General features: G+C 41.7%; 1 protein-coding gene across 1 annotated transcript in view; it reads right to left on the bottom strand.

The window, feature by feature from the left end:
* The window catches only part of VDR (vitamin D receptor), a 53,181-nt gene that overhangs the window by 25,492 nt on the left and 11,035 nt on the right, over positions 1-16,654 (bottom strand). Inside the window, exon 3 of the mRNA XM_015820611.1 lies at positions 15,551-15,681. Coding sequence (XP_015676097.1) covers positions 15,551-15,681 — 131 coding nt within the window. The remainder of the gene's footprint in view (positions 1-15,550; positions 15,682-16,654) is intronic.

The following is a 16,654-nucleotide window of genomic DNA, read 5'->3' as shown; positions in this document are numbered from 1 at the left end:
AACTCCCAGAATTCCTGAGCCAGCATGGCTCAGCTTGGAAACCTCTCTCTTTCCCCTCAGCATGGCTGGCTCAGGAATTCTGGGAGTTGAAGTCCACGAGTCATAAAAGAGCCAAGGTTGCCTACCCCTGGGATAGAGGAATGCTTTACACCATAGGAAGAAACACTCTGAGCACTGTCTATAGAACTGAACTAATGAATGAAGTGAAACAAAAAGGTGGAGATACTAGTAAATTGTTGCATGAAAAAGGAAAAGTTGTACGATAGATGTGGCATTCATTTTCCCAAGCTAACATCTTGGCAATGAGGCCTGTGTTCTGAATTTAGTAAATAATGAAGTCAGTCAGAATTATTCTCTAACTTATTGGAAAGAAAGAACCTGCAGTAACTGCATAGAAACATACTCAACTAGGCAAAGTTATACAAGAAATGATTCATCTCTCCATTGGGATGATAAGGCCCTTATGGCCGTAGGAGTGAATGTCCTCTGGATTCATTGGTGTTCTTCTCCTACATTCACCATGGAAATGGGAATGAAAATGCTTCCTTAGATCTAATACTAACCTGATCTAAGGATCCAATTTCATAAATTTAAACCCAATGCACTAACATCATTTGGAAAGCAATGTTATGGTCCAAACTATATATGACCATAACACTGATATTTGATAATATGAAGGAACTGATTGGGGTTTTGTTTACAGCAGAGATGGAAGAGAAATTTAGCCCTATGCTCAGTGAGGACTTCTTGATATGAATACTGTATTATCTTCTGGTGACAGATTTTCTTGAATAGAAAGAGGAAAGGATTAAATTCTCCATCTGTATCTGGGATTCTGATAAATGATTAATGCTCTCCCCTTCCCAGATACTATTAATATAAACAAATCCTCTTCATATTTTAAAATGTGTATGTTCCAAGTCTGTTTTCGCCAGGCAGCCTTCACAAATGCAAATTAATAATTACCAAGAAAGTGCTGCTTGATGTTGCAATTTTTGCGGGGAGGTTCTTACAAAGAATTCATTCGAGAATGATTTCACCATCTTTTAAGCAGAATCTGATGGGTTCCCAGTTCAGAATATGGCCAGCAGCTTGATGTAAACCTTATGTAGATTGCAAAATTACACAGCAGAAAACAGAGGGCTCCTTCAAAGAAAAATAGTACAAAGTGATATATTTTTCCTATTTCCTGCCAAAATAAGAGTCCCACTAAACCAGCGGTCCCCAACTTTTTGGGCACCAGGGTCCAGTTCCGTGGAGAGAGGTTTTTCCATGGACTGGGGGGGGGGCGTGGTTTTGTGTGCTGCCTGCACCCCGCTGATGAGACTTCGCTTGTTTGCACAGCCCGGTTTCTGACATGCCGTGGCCCGGTGTTGGTCCATGGACCGGGGATTGGGGACCCCTGCACTAAAGTGTTTTACTGGAACCATTAGCATTTTTAGGGAATTTGCATCAAGAGATAAGGAACCTGGGGGAAAAAAAGAAGAGCAGCCAGAACTCAGAAACTCTGTGTGGCTTTTCCAATGCATTGAGGGCACTGGCTTCTCTTGCCTTGTAAGGCAACATGTATTTGGACTCATGGGCAATTTCCAACAATTCCCCATGTCTAAAAATGTATCTGTGACTGGGCCATTATCAAAACCATGGAAGAATTTTTTGTTCCCATTCATCAGCCACAAAGAAATTCTTTTCTCAAGAGCAGAAATCCATGGTACCAATATGGTTTGCTAAAAATAAGCAAATGATCAAACCAAGTGTTTATGTCAAATTGCACCTATTTCTCAGTGGCTTGCCGCTGATTTTGAACAGCGTGATTTCTAAGATTATAGAAAGGGGCTCAGTGTTATAGGAAGCAAGCAGGTGGCCCATTCTTTCTCTATCCTAGTGATGGTGAACCTTTTAGAGACCGAGTGCCCAAACCGCAACCCCAAACCCACTTATTTATCGCAAAGTGCCAGGGCTGCATCAGCATTGTGGTGCACTCGGGGGGGGCAGCAGGGGGGACATGGCCCACTGGGTGGGTGTGGCTGCGGTGGTCATGGCAGACTGGGTGGGCATGGCCACCTCAATGTTGCTCGTGGGAGGGGACGCCTGTGGGAACTGGGCAGGATTGGGGTAGATCCAGGGGATCTCTGGGGCAGTGGGCAGGAGGCTTTTCCTGCAGAGTGAGGTAGGGCGGGGGTGCCATTGCTGCAGGGCAAGGCAAGGCAAGGCAGGGGCGGCCGCTGCCTGACACCATTGGCCCCGCACACAGAGGCCAGCGAGCGCGTGGGGGCATGCGCTACCACCTGTACTCGAGCTTGCTAGCCGGCTGGTTCGTCTCCTTTGTGCTGGATGGGGTTGTTGCTCCGGGCGCCAGCAGCGGCCTAATGGACCTGCGCGAGATGCTGCCGGCGGCAGGCGTGCCCACAGAGAAGGCTCTGAGTGCCGCCTCTGGCACGCGTGCCATAGGTTCACCATCACTGCTCTATCCTCTCTAATCTTGCATCCTGTGGCTAAAATGATTCTCCTGGTGCTCATTGTACGATGTTCTTTCTTAAAGCTCTACAATAATTTCCTGCCCCTTCTGGATTTATCACAATCTAAATGCATAAGGATTCTGGCGTATGACATTCTGGCCTTCATTAGATCATACTGCAATAAGTAGAAGTTACAGAGGTAATAAATCTTGCTGAGCGTAATTGGAAACCTTACCAATATTTCGGATGACACTGCAAAAAAAAATAACACTTCTTTTAAATGGCCTGATTTTCCTGCCTACCACCATAATTTGCTGTCTGCCTGCAGTTTCTATCCACTTATCATGTGTTTAAAAGAGCATAAAAGATAAGAAACTGAACAGCTTGGAGTAGATTGGGAGATATCAGAACTTTGCAACATAAACGTCTCTGCATTTGTACAACAAAAATAGGCACAGAATAGTTTGAAAAAAAAATCATTCTGATTATATTGTTCATTTATGCTATGTTTATCTATTTTCATATAAGGGATACTTTCATATTCCTAAGTGCCTTCGATTTTGAGAAAATACTTTGTTTTTATCCCTAAACACTGAACATATGTATTAAGTAGTCCTCAACTTACAACCATTTGTTTAGTGACCATTTGAAGTTATAACTTTGAAAAAGTGACTTATGACCATTTTTACCGCCTATGACCATTGCAGCACCTCCACGGTCTCATGATCAAAATTGGGACGCTTGGAAACTGGCGTGTACCTATGACGGTTGCACTATCCCAGGGTCATGTGATCACCTTTGGCGGCCTTCTAAAAAGCAAAAGGCAATGGGGAAACCCGATTCACTTGATAACTGTATTACTTAATAAAGTGCAGCGATTCATTTAACAACTCTGGCAAGAAAGATCGTAAAATAGGGCAAAACCTGCTTAACACCTGCCTTGTTTAGCAACAGAAATTTTGGGCTTAATTGTGGTTGTAAGTCAAGGACTACTTATATATTCTTATAGTGAAGTATTTCAATTCAACCAAGTTGCAACTTTATGGTTTGTCCAGATCGAAGACTTGAAATCAAAGGAAACATTACTGTAGAGTACTTATTTTAATCTACTCCAATGAAACTATCGGGTTTTTTAGATGCTTCCTCTCTTATTGTAATATCCTGTCTAAGGGCCTTTCCCCACTGCTGACTGAAAGGCTCCCCACCCATCCTTGAGTCAGCAGAAACACCAAGTGGCGTGAATGTACTTACGAATCCCACAGTCTCTCTTCCAACTCATTGCTGAATGATACTGTCCTGATTAGACATCTCCAGAGCATGTTAAACAAAACAATTGGTTTAATACACTTGCTGTGCTTCCACCCAACTCTGGACATCGCCAACTATGGGAAAACACCCACCAACCACTAGAGCAATGGATAATATTTTTGAGCATGGCATCCCTTTCTCCACATCTGAGTGCTAAGTGCTGGGAAGTGATATGGCTCAAGACGGCAGCTGAATTTGTGTGCAGAGTCCCACAAACGGTATTCCCAGGGATATAGCATACAGCTGTTGAGGTTGTCACCTCCATACGGTGCCAGCAAAGTACAGGAATCGGCAATGTTTCCCTTTCTAGACAAAGCAACATTGAGCGATCCAATGGAATGGCACTTGGGTAGCTTGGCTGGAAGGAATGGCACTTGGGTAGCTTGGCTAACAAGATGGCCAGCTTGCCCTCCCCCCCCCCAGGTAAGAATGGTTTGCTCAATGAGCAGGGCAGGGGACACAGGGCATGGGTTTCCTACATCCTCCGTTTTGTAATGTGCTGAAGAGAGCAGCAGCAGCAGCTCTGGTCAACTCCCCCCACATTCAAGAAATCACTTGAATCACTTCATTCACCAAGCAGAGTCTTATATAGTGTAAGAATGGAATCACATTCAAGAAATCACTTGAATGTGATTCCATTCTTACACTATATAAGACTCTGCTTGGTGAATGAAGTAGCTGTTGCTCGCTTCTTTAGCTTAAGAGTGGACAGAATGGCAGAGGCCCCACTTGTTAAACTTCACCACAGGGTTAAATCCCCTGCTTCTTAAACCCACTGCTTTCAGTGGGACCTTCTGGTATATGAAAAAGAGGAATAGTTCTTCCCATCATGAAACATGCAAAGAGTAAAACAATGCACTTAGACCTTAATTCTTAACTACCACGTACAGAAGCATTAATGGAAACTGCCTTTGGTCACATTTGAAGAAATATGTTGCAACGACAGGTTTTTTTTTAAGCCTTCAAGTCAGTCTTTGATTCTTGGTGACTGCCTGAACTAGTCCCTGTAGTTTTTTTGTTTTTTTAGCAAGATTTTCAGAAGTGGTTTGCCCTTGACTTCTTCCTAGGGCTAAGAGCGAGAGACTGGCTCGAAGTCACCCATCCGGCTTTATCATAGAATTCACAGTCTCCTTGTTTGCATCCTGGTGCCTTAACCACTACACTAAACCAGCTCCAAGACAGATATCAGAATCCTTAAAAAACATAACTGTTTCTCTTCTTGGTGTATAGTTGGAGAAAGGTTAAATAAAATAAGCTTGAAAGACAGTAGAAGTATGGAATTAAGCAAGAACTGGCGGGTTGTAGTAATTCAAGTGTTGGACTAGTAATGGGGGGACCCAATTTCTAATCCACCGTCTGCTACAGAAACTGCCTGGGTGACTCTGGGCCAGTCACTCTCTTGCAGCCCAACTCTCTCCACGGGATAGTTGTTATGGGGAAGAGAGTGCTACATATGCCGCACTGAGCTCTAAATGAAAATACAAATCTAACAAATTAACTATTTTATGCTCAGTTGCTAGCTGTTCAGATACTTACTACACTTTCTCAAAAACCATCAAGAGCTACATCTTTTTTTGTAAAGATACAGTAGTCTGGATTTAAATCAGAGAAGTCCAGTCATCAGTAACAGCCATGGGAATGTGATTTGTCACCAGTCATATCGTTATCACCATACTGAATATTCTACACGAATTTACACAGGCTACCGTCAGAAAAATTGAGTTTCCAGTCACGCAAAACCATGCAGGTACTGTATGTATGATAAAGAAGATAAAGAGTTATCGCAAGAATTATTGCAACAAAAATAAAAACAAGGTCTCAGGTACTCTGTAGAAGGTCCATTTGTTGCTATTTTGTCATCTTTCCATTTCGCTTGCATTATGTTATGATATGACCAGTTCTTCTTTCAGAAGAACAAAATGAAATTCAGTGGTGAAAAAAGTAAGGTTTTACATTTAGGCAAGAAAAACCAAATGGACCAGGTACAGTATAGTTGGTACCTTGCTCAATAGTAGTAACTGTGAGAGGGATCTTGGAGTCCTAGTGGACTATTACTTCAATATGAGCCAGCAGTGTGCTGCAGCTGCCAAAAAGGCCAACAAAGTGCTGGGCTGCATTAACAGAGGGATAGAATCAAGATCACGTGAAGTATTAATACCACTTTACAATGCCTTAGTAAGGCCACACTTGGAATACTGCATCCAGTTTTGAGATGTTGAGACTCTAGAAGATTTTGAGACTCTAGAAAGATGTTGAGACTCTAGAAAGAGTACAGAGAAGAGCAACAAAGATGATTAGGGGACTGGAGGCTAAAACAAATAAGGAACGGTTGCTAGAATTGGGTATGTCTAGTTTAACGAAGAGAAGGACGAGGGGGACATGATAGCCGTGTTCCAATATCTCAGGGGCTGCCACAAAGAAGAGGGAGTCAAGCAATTCTCCAAAGCACCTGAAGGCGGAACAAGGAGCAATGGATGGAAACTAATCAAGGAGAGAAGCAACCTAGAACTAAGGAGAAGCTTCCTGACAGTTAGAACAATTAATCAGTGGAACAGCTTGCCTCCAGAAGCTCTGAATGCTCCAACACTGGAAGTTTTTAAGAAGAGACTGGACAGCCGTTTGTCTAAAATGGTATAAGGTTTCCTGCCTGAGCAGGGGGTTGGATTAGATGACCTCCAAGGTCCCTTCCAACTTTATTATTATTATTAGAAGAGCCTCCAGTTTTCAGGAATAATGTTTGAGGGTAGCAATGGAAAGGAGGTCTAATGCCTCCCCCAGTCAGGCACTTGGCAACTGGCTTGCATTTACAACTGGTTGCGGCATCCTGCGGTCACTTACTTTTCCAAGATCTCTGGCGCTTGGGTTAGGGAAGCTTAGCAAGCCACTTTGTTGCTGGGCCACATAGCGCAATCCCAGAAACAGCTGCCATTTTCCAAGCTACCCCAATTCCTTGTGGCCATGCTGAAATAGGGCCTGGTTCTGCAATGTGGCGCCACAGCCCAGGAACAGTGAGGGATGATGGGGCTTGCCCTCCTTCACCAATGTGAGGTCCAGAACTCTACAGATCTTCAAAAGATCACTGTGTAATAAAGGCGATGTGGAGGAAGCTCAGGGCCTGCGGGGACCTGATTTTTTTTTTTTGGGGGGGGGGGGGGGAGAAGGCCCAAGGGTTGTAGGGACTCTGAGGTCTGAAAAATGGAGCATGGTGTGTCTCTGGGTATGGGTGAGGCTTTAGGAGGCCGGGGACAGGCAGCCCTGGGCCTTCACTACGCCTCCCGTGTTCTTTCCCATCTGAGGCACCCCTGCTCTGCTTAATGACCACATCAGGGAGAGCGGTGGATGGAGATTGTTAAACAAGGCTTAACCGCCATTAGGACATGCTACTGTAATGGTCAGGCTTCATTATTGTCTCAGGTAGAGGACTACCTATACTACAAACACAGCAGCTGGCAATAGCATCTCAAAAGCTACCGGACCATCCAACTCATGGAAAGGTGGGCGATGCCATTCTATCTTCTTTTTTTTTTTTAATTTTTTTTATGAATCACAACACTTGTTTCCAGGAAAAAGAAAAACAGCTAGTGCTGTAAAAGTCCTGTTCAGAGATCATAACCTTTTTAGTAATTTGGCCTACAGGTCTTCAAAGCACATTCTGTTCTCATTCATTTAACCAGAGGTCAGCATGGGAGGGCTATTTTTAGCTACAATCTGTTAAGGTTTCCTTTATCAAGTAACTATTTCACTAAAAGGATCATTTACAAGTTGACTGCTACGCTGTACATGACCCCCATACTGTAGGAAACATCCGCCTCCATGCTGGTACTGGGCCTCCCTAATTCATAGTGGACGAGCTTTCCCTGAAAAGTGCCCTTTGCTCATGTTAAGGGTTGCAGAAAAATCAAAGTCCTCAAAACTCCTGGGGCTTCAATTTGTTATGCAAAAGTAACAGGAAAACATCAACTCCATTTAAATGCTGCCTGTCTAATGATCACCACAAGGTAATTAAGAGTGGGGGGGGGAAAACACTGTTAAAGGAGAATCGCCATCTGATTTGTAGATTTGGAAGTCATCTGAACAAACTTTGTTTCTCAAACCGGCAATTGTTTCTGCTGTGAAAACAGATTTAATGTTAGCCCAGTGAAAATACTGGATTCGGGGAGCAGTTGAACAGAATTTAGTCTTCGGGCGTGCTTCCCAGTGCAGCTACCATACATTGATTTCCTATAGCCTTTAAATGCAAAGCTCTTTTAAGCCCTGGTAGCTTTAAAGCAGGTATGAAAGGCCAATGGAACTTGACCTTTAACTCACTTTTAGTACAGATGCAAACATGCAGAAGACGGAAAAATTCAGTGATGTTAGTGGAGCCGCTTCTACTAGAACAGGGGTGTCAAACTCAATTTCATTGAGGGCCGCATCAGCATTGTGGTTGCCCTCGGGGGGGGGGACGGGGGTGTGTGGCCAGGGTAGGTGTGGCCTACTGGGTGGGCGTGGATGGAGTGGGTGTGGCCTACTGGGTGGGCATGGCCAGCTCTACATCATTTGCATCAAGGGTGCCTGTGGGGGCCTGGGCAGGAGTGGGACAGATCTGAGGGTCTCTGGCAGAAGGGAGTGGGACCGGGGCAAGCGCCAAGGCATGGTCCATTTCTTCATTCCTCACAAAGGGTGACACCTCCCCAGCATGCACCCAGGGGGTGGGGCCGACACGGCAGGGGCTGGTTCCTCGCTGTTTTCAGACAGCCTTATGGAGCTAAGACTGAATGCGTTTCAGCATAGATGGCCACCACAAAATTGTACATTGGCTCCTGGCCAGCCTGGGCCAGGGCCAAGGCAGTGGGGGCCGTTCCCTCACTGTTTCCAGAATGGCTTCGCGGGCCACATGAAACCACTTCGCGGGCCGCATCCGGCCCCCAGGCCTTGTGTTTGACATGTCTGTACTAGAAGGAGCGTAGGTTTTGCCCAGTGGGCATATAGAATTTCAGGCAGAAACTTCATTGCTGTATGCTGCCTTCTTCCTTTTCTTCTCAACAGGTTGTCATTTCTCCCCACCTCCCCAAATATGACTCTATGGAATTTGTCTAGTAAATGGCTCTCCCTACTTTATGTGCTCCATTTTGCTAGGCTCGTCATGCAGACCAAAGCAGCACAGGAGGAGCAAAATAAGAGAGGTGCAGGTAGTCCTCGATTTATGACCACCATTGAGCCCAACATTTTTGTTGTTAAATGAGATAGGGGTTAAGTGAGTTTTGCCCCATTTTACAACATTTTTTTTTTGCCACAGTTCTTAACTGAATCACTGCAGTTGCTAAGTTTGTAACATGGTTGTTAAGAGAATCTGGCTTTCCTGTTGACTTTGCTTGTCATGAGGTCGCAAAAGGGGGATCACGTGACCCCGGGACACTGCAGCCGTCATAAATATGAGCCAGTTGACAGGCATCCGAATTCTGAGCACGTGACCACGGGGGATGCTGCAACGGTTGTAAGTATGAAAAATGATCATGTCATTTTTTCAAAGTTGTAACTTCAAAAGGTCACTAAATGAACGGCTGTAAGTCGAGAACTACCTATAGCATGGATTATTTTAAACAGATAAATGACAACTGTTGCTCCTGATCTGTTTGCAAATCACCACAGGTGGCACTTAACTATTTTAATTTCTTTTGTATCTTTTTGAAGCATGAGACAGGTTTAAATTTTGGGATCGAAAGTAGTACCTTACTCCCTGAAGGAATCGGTTATTATTGCCTGATATTTTTTTTCTGCGACATTGTAATCAAGCCACCACTAAATGCATTTTTGGGGTTGTTGCTACACCTTTCAAACCAAACCCACAAGGTCTCTTTTCATATACATCTCACCCACAAAGTCAGCACATTACTTCATGCTATGAATTTATTTCTTGGAAACAGGTTCTTTTGCATTACTCAGAGGAGGAAAAACCCATGAATATTCTGTCAATATAAACCCAAGAAGGTGTTTTGTTAACAAAGACCATGCACAAATACATTTTTTGAACCATGTTATGACATATACAATTAAGTATTAAAAAACTTTGAGAAAAGTGCTTTAATCATTTCTTCAAAGGGAAGAAAAGATTCAATGAAAGCAAAGAGAAAGATTAAGCTGAATATTTCACCTACATGTCAAGGAAGGAAGGACATCATGGATGAGAAATAAATGATGAGAATGTATACATTCATACATACCCAGGGGTAGGCAACCTTGGCTCTTTTATGACTCATGGACTTCAACTCCCAGAATTCCTGAGCCAGCCATGCTGAGGGGAAAGGGAGAGATTTCCAAGCTGAGCCATGCTGGCTCAGGAATTCTGGGAGTTGAAGTCCACGAGTCATAAAAGAGCCAAGGTTGCCTACCACTGGTTTAGATCAACTCCATTCACTATATCATTCCATACATTTATATCCTTGCAAAACATTCTTGCCTCTAATGTATTGATATCCCACTTCATACAATTCTTAAGAGAAAGGGGTTGAAAATAGAATTACAACTGGAATTCTAGAGGTAAGTAGAATGAGGTCATTTATGTTTTCCTCCTTCTTAAAAACAAAAACCTAAAATACCCTCCTATTAACTGGTGCATTGCTAGGACTCTCGTCCTCTTCCCCTCCTGGCAACATTTATCATCTAACTTGCAACATGGCGTAGAAAGAAAGAAGACAGATCCTGTACGTACAGTATGCACAGTTTCCAAAGGGGCATGCTTTGGAAAAGGAAATCTAAATTCCAACTCTGGTTTCTCTACTTTCTACAAATGAGGCTTAAAAAAAACCTGCCTCGTAGTCAGTCCTGTGACACCAATGTCCTGCTTTGGTCCACCTTTAACACATCTGGATAAAAATCAGCTTATTCAAGAAATTGTCCTATGAACTTTTCCTATTCCTATACGAAAGGCAGGGAATTTGATCAATGCTACGATGTGAAGCAGGCAATGGTTAGGTAACTATACATTTAAAAAAAATATTTCATAAGCAAAAATTTAAATAATCCAAAACACATTTAATATAGATATTTTAAAAAAATAATATAGATATTTAAAAAAAATTAGACACCCAAAAAAAAGGCTAGTAGTAAAATCCAAGACCAGTTACGGCTAAAATAATTTTCATTCAGTTGTCCAATCAACCAATATAGGACAAAGCAACTGAGAAAATGGGCAGTTTTCAATACATACACGGAAGAAGCTTTATTGGACCAGTAAGAGGTAACAGAAGAATCACTGTAGGAAAAGTTCTGCTGCCATGCTCATCATACTATTCCCAATAAGCCAGTATGGTGTAGCGGATAAGGTGCTGGCTCAGAAACCGGAGTTTAGTCCTGCCTTAGGCACAAAAGCTGGCTGGTGACTTTGGGCCAGCCACTCTCTATCAGCCTAACTCACCTCACAGAGTTGTTGTGAGGAAAATAGGAGGAGGAAGAAGTGTTACGCACGTTCTCTGCCTTGAGTTACTTACAAAGTAACAAAGGCAGCATAAAAATCTAATAAATAAAATAAGCAGAGGCATAATGTCTGTGAAAAGCAGAGTCAACTAACACCCACATCTTGGCAATACGTCAGATCAATTCTTCAGATAATTCTGCCTCCAATGTTTCGTAAAGTTGTTAAAAAGCAAGAGAGGAAGGAACATTGTGGCAAACCATAAACCAAAAAAAAAAAAATCATAGAAGGACTGGGGAAGGAAGTACCATCTTCTGCTACCAATTCCAGAAACTTAGCAACTCTAAAACCCAGAGGATACTTTTGTCTGGACATATTTTGGTCAAAAGTTCAGTGGGATGTGGGACTTCAATTGCTTTAGCATTCTTGGTAAATGACCAAAGGTTGGATATGGATGGATAGAGCAAATCCATATTAATTCTCTTGGATATTTTAGCAACTTCTGTTGATTATGGCATTCTTCAGAACTGTCTGGTTGGACAGGTTACTTGCCGTAGCATATTGAAAAATTTTATTCCTCCTTATACCGTTGTTATATTAGGAAAGTACTTATTGTTGCATTATACAAGAATGTCCCAGTGTACTGTTTCCCTTTTGTTGTTTAATATGCACATAAAATGGTAGCAGATACTATCTAGAGCAGGTTTCCCAAACTCTGAGGTATACATCCCTCAGGGTGGTGCAGACAGAGTCCAGGGGAGGTGTGAAGAACGTTTTACTTATACATTGGCACAATACATTCACCTTTCTCAAAATTTCATTGTATCGTTTTCATTGTTCATTGGTATTAATTTTGGTGTTTGTATTTTTAGGAGAAGTGTATACATTGAAATTACACTAAAGGGAAGCATGATGGCAAATCATTTAGGAAGCCCTGATCTAGAGTTTTGGAGTAAAGTGCCATAAGTAAACGAATGATGCTCAATTTGTCTTCTTCTTTTGTATCGCCTAATAACAAAGAACCAATAGATACCTCTGAATGAAGGGCTGCATCAAATAATATGGACAAGATGAAGATTATTTTCTTCAATTGTTCTACTTTTGGTGTGTGTGTGTGTGCGTGTGTATGTGTGTGTGTAAGTTACAATCTATTCTGAAAGGCATTGTATTCTTCCCCTAAAATACTGTAATAGGTTTACAGTCTACACTTGCTCCATAGCCCAGTGTTGTCCTTTGATTTCCAGGTTCCTGTTAAAGATCAAATAAATGGAAATACACTTGCTCAAACCTGGCAAGAGTCTACCTGCCTTTAAGTCTACCTGTGACAGAGCAATGTGCTCTATGTCAGGCTGCTTCTCAAGAATGCCTGGGAGCTTCAGCCAATGCACAAAGCAAAAGCTGTGCTAACTAACACGCAGTATCCTTTCTATCTTGGCAAATCATTTTTGCTTCCATGCCGCCCTTACACCATACACTGCCTTTAAACATTATAGAACCATAGCAAACCATACGTTAATATCTCACATCTCCTTCAAATGTTTTAAGAGCTAAAATATTACATGGCAGTTTGAGCTCATTTTCTTTTTTCTTCCTAGCATTTTCATGCAAGTGCAGAATCCTCTTTTTTCAGATCCATTGGTTGCCACAAGAATTGACCGACCTGATGTCATGGACTAGGAGAGCATGACTGGCCAAAAGTAACCCAGCCAGCTTTCACGCCGAAGGCAGGAATAGAACTCACAATCTCCTGGTTTCTAGCTTGGTACCTTAACTGCTAGATGAAGACTATACTCACAAATGAATTTCCTACAGAGTGGAACACTTCTAATACATCAGCAGCAGTTTGTTTATGTCTTTCAGGATGTATTCTCATGACATTCCCCATGCACAGTAAAAGTTCTAGGTCTAATGTAAGTTTGGTCTCAAAAATATGGAGTCTTCATGGATATAGCTTACAACATAAGTCATAGGACCTGTATTTACCCCCACAAAAACTTCTGTGCAGCCTCCAGAGCCATATGACCCAAATTCCGTGAAATGAAAGTGCTTCCTCTTGCTTAATATTCTACCTTAAACCTATTAAAATAACAATTTGTTGCCAACTTTTTGTAACATATCCTTCACTGGTCAACAAAGATGATTAGGGGACTGGAGGCTAAAACATATAAGGAACGGTTGCTGGAATTGGGTATGTCTAGTCTAATGAAGAGAAGGACGAGGGGGGACATGATAGCAGTGTTCCAATATCTCAGGGGCTGCCACAAAGAAGAGGTAGTCAAGCTATTCTCCAAAGCGCCTGAAGGCAGGACAAGAAGCAACGGATGGAAACTAATCAAGGAGAGAAGCAATCTAGAACTAAGGAGAAATTTCCTGACAGTTAGAACAACTAACCCGTGGAACAACCTGCCTCCAGAAGCTGTGAATGCTCCAACACTGGAAGTTTCTAAGAAGAGACTGGACAGCCATTTGTCTGAAATGGTATAGGGCCGTGGTGGCAAACCTATGGCATGCATGCCACAGGTGGCACACAGAGCCCTCTCTGTGGGCACACGCACCATCGCCCCAGTCCTAGGCCTTCAGCTGGGTTTTATAAAACCTTTACGCTTTAGCCCTCCGCTGCTGTGTGCAAAAAAAAGGTTCAACCAATCAATCAATCAATCAATTTCAACTTCTCGCAGGAAAAAAAAAGATCTCGCAAAGTTGGAATTGATTGATTGAACTTTTTAGTCCCACCCAGTCTGCCGTTGCCACCTCAGCCACGCCCACCCAATGGGCCACGCCCACCCGGCACCCGATGATACATAAGTGGGTTTTGGGTTGCAGTTTGGGCACTCGGTCTCTACAAGGTTCGCCATCACTGGTATAGGGTTTCCTGCCTGAGCAGGGGGTTGGACTAGATGACCTCCAAGATCCCTTCCAACTTTACTACTACTACTACTACTACTACTACTACTACTACTACTACTACTACTACTATTTCCCAAGACCACTAATTTTCCTTCTGATTCTACTTATTTCCAAATTTAGGAAAGCTAGTTACTACTCCCTTAGAGCTACCAGACTTGGGCTATAGGAATACAGGGAACTAGTGTATCGTAGCAATATTTGCCCTTTTTTCTGTGTTGCCACAGAAATAGGATGCCGTCCAAGTATTTGCTGACCAGACCTGGTAGCCCTAGCTTTTGGAAAAACAATGCTCAAAACTTCAGGAAGCAAGGCTCTGGTTTTTGAGCCCAAGAATGCCCTCTCCTCCAGAAATCTATAGTTGAGACAGAACAAGGTAGAGGAACTGGTTTCAAGTGAATTTGTGGTAAAAGAATGTATGATGGGAAAAGCAATGAAAATGTATATTCTCAAGATTGTCCAGAATAATATTGGTAATAATCAGAGTAAGTAAATGGGCGCAGATTTTAGGAAATAAATACGAATGTAATTTAGAAATAATTTATAGAATGTTACTTTCATTGAGTGGAACAATATATATTTGTGTTTTAGAAGTTGTAATTAAAGCATTTTTTTAAAAAATCATTACTAACTATATTTACCATAGTCATAACCAGGAAGTCTATATAGCCTTTTTCCAGACTGCATTTCTCTGCTGCTGTCTAATAGGATCAACAATATATTGCCTTGTCTCTATGTCATCGCACTCAAAGTAACTGAAAGTACTACAAATGATTAAAAGCATTTCAGAACTCTTAAACTGCCCATTGATTCATTACAGCCCTTCCATCTGAATAAAACTGATTTTTTTTCCTCCTCAACTAAAACTTTCTTAATCATGAAGCTAAAAAGTTAAGAATGCACACGTAGGTTTGAAATCGGTACTGCTACAAAAACACATTTTCCTGTAGGACTAAAATATGCAACCTGTGTCTCAGCGGCTGCTGGCAGTCTCAACAAATACTGCAAGACGTTCCTGATGTGGATGCCAAGGTTAGCAAAAATAAATAATGAATTTGCTCTGAGTTTGCAAGATTGTGATTTTCTCACCTAAAATCTTAGGGTGTTGGGTATTTATTACCCCAAATCGTATAAGATTTCAGGTAGTAGCCATAATTTTGGAATGCCAATGGTGCCAAGCATGTGATGGTTCCCACAGGTGCCATATTGTTGACTCTTGGCTTATGTGGTATTCCTCAAAATTTTTGATAAACTGCGTAATAGGCTCTATAAAGAAAATACGTGGGGATATTTTACCTACGTTAGAAGGAGAGTGTGTGGCATCCTATTAAATGAGAGAAAGAGACACAGCCAGACAGGTTGAGTGAACAAGTGCCTGGAAACCTGAATCTGGACTTTTCAAAATATTTTTTAAATAAAGAAGCCCAAGCTACTAACTCTTCCCAAATCTCTTGTGCAAAGAAGTGAAGGGACTACATTTACTCACATTCTTTCATCATGCCTATGTCAACGCAACGCTTCAGCCGGCAAGCTTGGCAGTGCCTCCGGTTATCTTTGGTAATTTTACAGTCACCATTGAATGGACATGTGAACATTGCTTTTCTTTTCATGCTCCTCCTGAAAAAAATAAATAAACGGAAAATGCATCAAATTGGTTTACTCCTTGATAAGGTAAGATGTAAATGTATGGTTTCTGCACAGATAATGTTCTGAAAATAAATAGTGTGGAAGATTGGCATATAAAATGAGCTGTCCCTTAAAAGGCAATACGCATAGCTTACCACCAGACACAGGAGAGATATCTCAAACATAACTATAGTTCTGTTTCTAAGAAATATGGGTATTTTTAAAATCTGCTCTGTTATTATACTTGGAAGATACTAACAATTTGCATGTTTTCATGGTTCCCCCCCCAACAACAATTTAATATTTTGTAGACTATATACAGAAAAGCAGTCTCCTGGCAAAGAGAAAAAACCTGTACAATAATCAGGAAAACATTAACCATAGTTCACATGGCTAAAACAGCCATGTTTAAATATAGAAAACTAACTAGATTAGAAACTCAATGGAAGAAGGCTTCCACCTCAAATCAACCACCTCAAATCACAATCATGACTTGTGATACTATATTTTTTTCTTATAAGCTTTCAGTCATTTAATTTGCTTTCTCAGGCCCATGAAATGGATTCAGAATGAAACTTTAAGTACATTGGAGGGTTTATCAGTTCACAAAACCAAAACAGTAATACAATAGTTTGGAAAATATCAATCACAACACTTAGATTTCAAACTTGTCATCAATTAATGCAGAATGAAGTGGGTTAATGTAACATGAATCACACCTGATTTGTATTTTTGAAAGTTTGTCATGGCAATATACTCATTCAGAGTTTAACAGTAAGCTGCCTAATCCATCAGACATCCTGTGAATTAATATATACTCATTAAGCTCAGTGCTTAAAAGGCTATCATTCATGTACCATCTGCAAATGTTTGATGCAATGGCAGTATAGAATATGATACTTTAATCTAAATGTTTAGATAATTAAATAAGTACCGTATTTTCCGGCGTATAAGACGACTTTCT

This window comes from Protobothrops mucrosquamatus, unplaced genomic scaffold, assembly GCF_001527695.2.
Source record: "Protobothrops mucrosquamatus isolate PMUCROS unplaced genomic scaffold, P.Mucros_1.0 scaffold_155, whole genome shotgun sequence".
Lineage (NCBI taxonomy): Eukaryota > Metazoa > Chordata > Lepidosauria > Squamata > Viperidae > Protobothrops > Protobothrops mucrosquamatus.
Note: the sequence above shows the minus strand (reverse complement) of the source record. Positions and strands in the feature narration are given on the sequence as shown.